The sequence below is a fragment of the Salvelinus fontinalis genome, unplaced genomic scaffold, assembly GCF_029448725.1.
Source record: "Salvelinus fontinalis isolate EN_2023a unplaced genomic scaffold, ASM2944872v1 scaffold_2558, whole genome shotgun sequence".
Taxonomy (NCBI): Eukaryota; Metazoa; Chordata; class Actinopteri; order Salmoniformes; family Salmonidae; genus Salvelinus; species Salvelinus fontinalis.
In genome coordinates this window covers 2,432-5,612 of record NW_026602767.1, presented here as the reverse complement: position 1 = coordinate 5,612, position 3,181 = coordinate 2,432, and the positions used below count along the sequence as shown (strand labels likewise).

The following is a 3,181-nucleotide window of genomic DNA, read 5'->3' as shown; positions in this document are numbered from 1 at the left end:
GACTGGTTAGTATACTGTACATGAAGTATGTTCTGTCATGATGATGATGATGACTGGTTAGTATACTGTACATGAAGTATGTTCTGTCATGATGATGATGTTGACTGGTTAGTATATTGTACATGAAGTGTGTTCTGTCATGATGATGATGTTGACTGGTTAGCATACTGTACATGAAGTATGTTCTGTCATGATGTTGACTGGTTAGTATACTGTACATGAAGTATGTTCTGTCATGATGATGATGATGACTGGTTAGCATACTGTACATGAAGTATGTTCTGTCATGATGACTGGTTAGTATACTGTACATGAAGTATGTTCTGTCATGATGATGATGTTGACTGGTTAGTATATTGTACATGAAGTATGTTCTGTCATGATGATGACTGGTTAGTAGACTGTACATGAAGTATGTTCTGTCATGATGATGACTGGTTAGTATACTGTACATGAAGTATGTTCTGTTATGATGATGATGATGGTGATTTTGTATCCTCTTCTGCACCATCTTCTATCTCTGCAGGGTGCCGAATCTCAACACTCCAACCTGGTAATCATCCTGCTCATGACTACAGGTAAACTAGTTGAGATTAAATATTATTTTAGTTGTATTTGTTTGTTTACCTCCTGAAAAGGATTGATCTGGATGTATGACGTTGTTGAGCATATAGCAGTATACAGTCATACAGGGAAAATAGTTTCCAGTTGACAACTAAACCTCACAGTACTTCTCTTTTGGTGGTTTTTCTCTAACACTTGGAACTCTCTAAGAACAGATTTCAACACCACAAATGTATTTCTTACTTCTTGGAACTTCTTCTTTAGTTTGTCAGTTAAAAACACATTCACCACAAGAGGTTTCCCATAGTATATAGTGTGAGACCATCTTCAGTATCAATTCATTAATGATGGAATTAGGATTCAGCTTCCTGATGTGTGACCTATGTTTCAGGGTGTCTGGGTCAGGACAACTGGAGTGTGACTTACACCCCCAGGAAAGTCTGCTCCTTAGAGGGCTCTTCTGTGACCATGCCCTGCTCTTACACATTTCCCAAGGGTCACAAAGTCACAACAGCTTTCTGGTTCAAAGGTCAAGTGCCTGGTGCTGAGTCTCTGGATCTGAATTTGAACCCTGAGTACAAAGGTCGTGTGGAGTATCTAGGGGACAGTAATCAACTCTGTACACTGAGAATCACAGACCTGAGAGAGAGCGATTCAGGAACCTACAGCTTCCTGTTTGGGACTGACGTCAATCCTGGGGGGTGGTTGGGGAATCCAGGAGTCAGGTTAAATGTGACAGGTAAGGCCAGGGCATGAATTCATCCACATGAATATGGATAAAATCGTTGTCTGTCAATGTTCAACCCAAGTCAGCCATTTTCGGACGAGTTGCATAGGCACAAAGTCTGCACAAAGGCCGACAAAAGCATATACGTAGAAAAAGAAGGGAAGCGCTGCTAAGGTACACAATAGTAGATGTTGGTAGACAGAAGGTGCTCTATGGTAAAAGGGGTAAATTGGTTATCAAAAAGAAAGGAGGACCAAGGCCCTCTTCATATAAAACAAAGTTTAAAGACTCCAACGCATTTCAGCTGCATGGACTTCGTCAGGGAGTACAAAGATATTATAATACAATGTCCTCTTTTGAACAGCTTATTTTTTTTGGGGGGAAAAGCTGTTCAAAAGAGGACATTGTATTATAATTTCTTTGCCCCCCCCCCCCCTGACAAAGGCCATGCAGCTGAAACGCGTTGGAGTTTTTAAATTTTGTTTCAATTGAACATGCCATACAAATAAAGACATTTTAGTGAATTATATGAAGAGTGACTTGGTCCTCTATTCTTTTTGAAAAGCATATGCATCTTTCAGACTGACAATCATCTCCGCTGTCCATCGTCCGTCAGCAGATTACTCCCATTGGAAAAAAACATTGGCTTCATCTGTAGTTTTAAGAAACAATAAAATAGGAGAATCTTGTACAAGCTTTGGGAGGAGAATGTATTATACTTTATGTTACTGTCTGTTATTTTCCTGGATTGACTTGATCTAATAAAGCTATTTTTTTTTAAATCAAATCAAAACTCAAATCAAAATGACCCCCACTCTACCCAGGGCTCCAAGTTGATTTGACCCCTGACCTAGCTTTGGACGGTGAGTGGGCAGACCTCACCTGTGGCTCCTGCTTCTTGAGTGAAAATCCCACCTACACCTGGTACAGGGACAAACAGCGTTTGAACTACACCAACAAGGTCAAGGTTATGGCCAACTACCTGGAACTAGACCCGGTAGGCAGGGAGGATGCAGGCAGCTACTCCTGTGCGGTGAGCGGCAGAGAGGATTCCCCCGGTCCGGCAGTGATCCTTGTAGTGGGATGTGAGTAGTGTACAGAGAGAACATTAGAAATGCATGAATTTCATCTGTTTATGTCCCTAGCAAATCATCTATTGGTTCTGAGAGTCAGCAATCTAAATATGGCTTTGTTTACTGACCTACATCTTAGCATTAGCTTGAAAAACAATAAAGGGGTATACTACAGCTAACTTTGATAAACAACTAGAAATAACCATCAAAAAGAAAGGAGGACCAAGGCACTCTTCATATAATAAATTAAAATGCCTTTATTAGTATGACATGTTCAATAGAAACAAAGTTGTTAAAAACCGACGCGTTTCGGCTGCATGGCCTTCGTCAGGGAGTACAGAAAAGGGAGAATACAATGTCCTCTTTTGAAAGGCTTTTCCAATTAGCCCTAATTAGAAGAGGGAGTGGTTACCAAATTGGACACAACTAGTAAGCAATAATATACAAATGAAAAGGTGAAATACTGTAGCTATGTTATCATGAGCATACAACTCCAAGTTAGAAGCATCAGAACACCCAGAGAGGCAGTCCCAACCCTAACCATGACTGGGAGAAGTGTCCAGAACAAGAAAGCAATATATTCCACAGTACACTAGACCACAGCAAAACATGAACAACAGTCCAAACATAGCTGAGGGCAATTGAGCAAAATGTCCACTAGATGACAGCAAATGGACCCATCACGACCCTACAGGAAGGGTGAGAAATCCATATCTTCATTTAAACCAGGGTACTTAGTGGCCTGTAGTTTGTAAATCCAAAAACTTTCCCTTTGGTTTAACTGTTTAAGACGGTCCCCTTTTCTAATAGAGGCCGG

At 40.6% G+C, this 3,181-nt stretch overlaps 1 protein-coding gene across 1 annotated transcript; it reads left to right on the top strand.

Moving 5' to 3' along the window:
- Positions 1-526: 526 nt before the first annotated feature.
- LOC129850968 (uncharacterized) lies at positions 527-2,376 on the top strand (the record flags this gene model as incomplete). The annotated part of the gene is made up of 3 exons (XM_055917113.1): positions 527-578; positions 956-1,303; positions 2,116-2,376. Coding segments are annotated over 3 exons (661 nt in total), but the record flags the coding sequence as incomplete, so codon positions are not given.
- Positions 2,377-3,181: the final 805 nt, after the last annotated feature.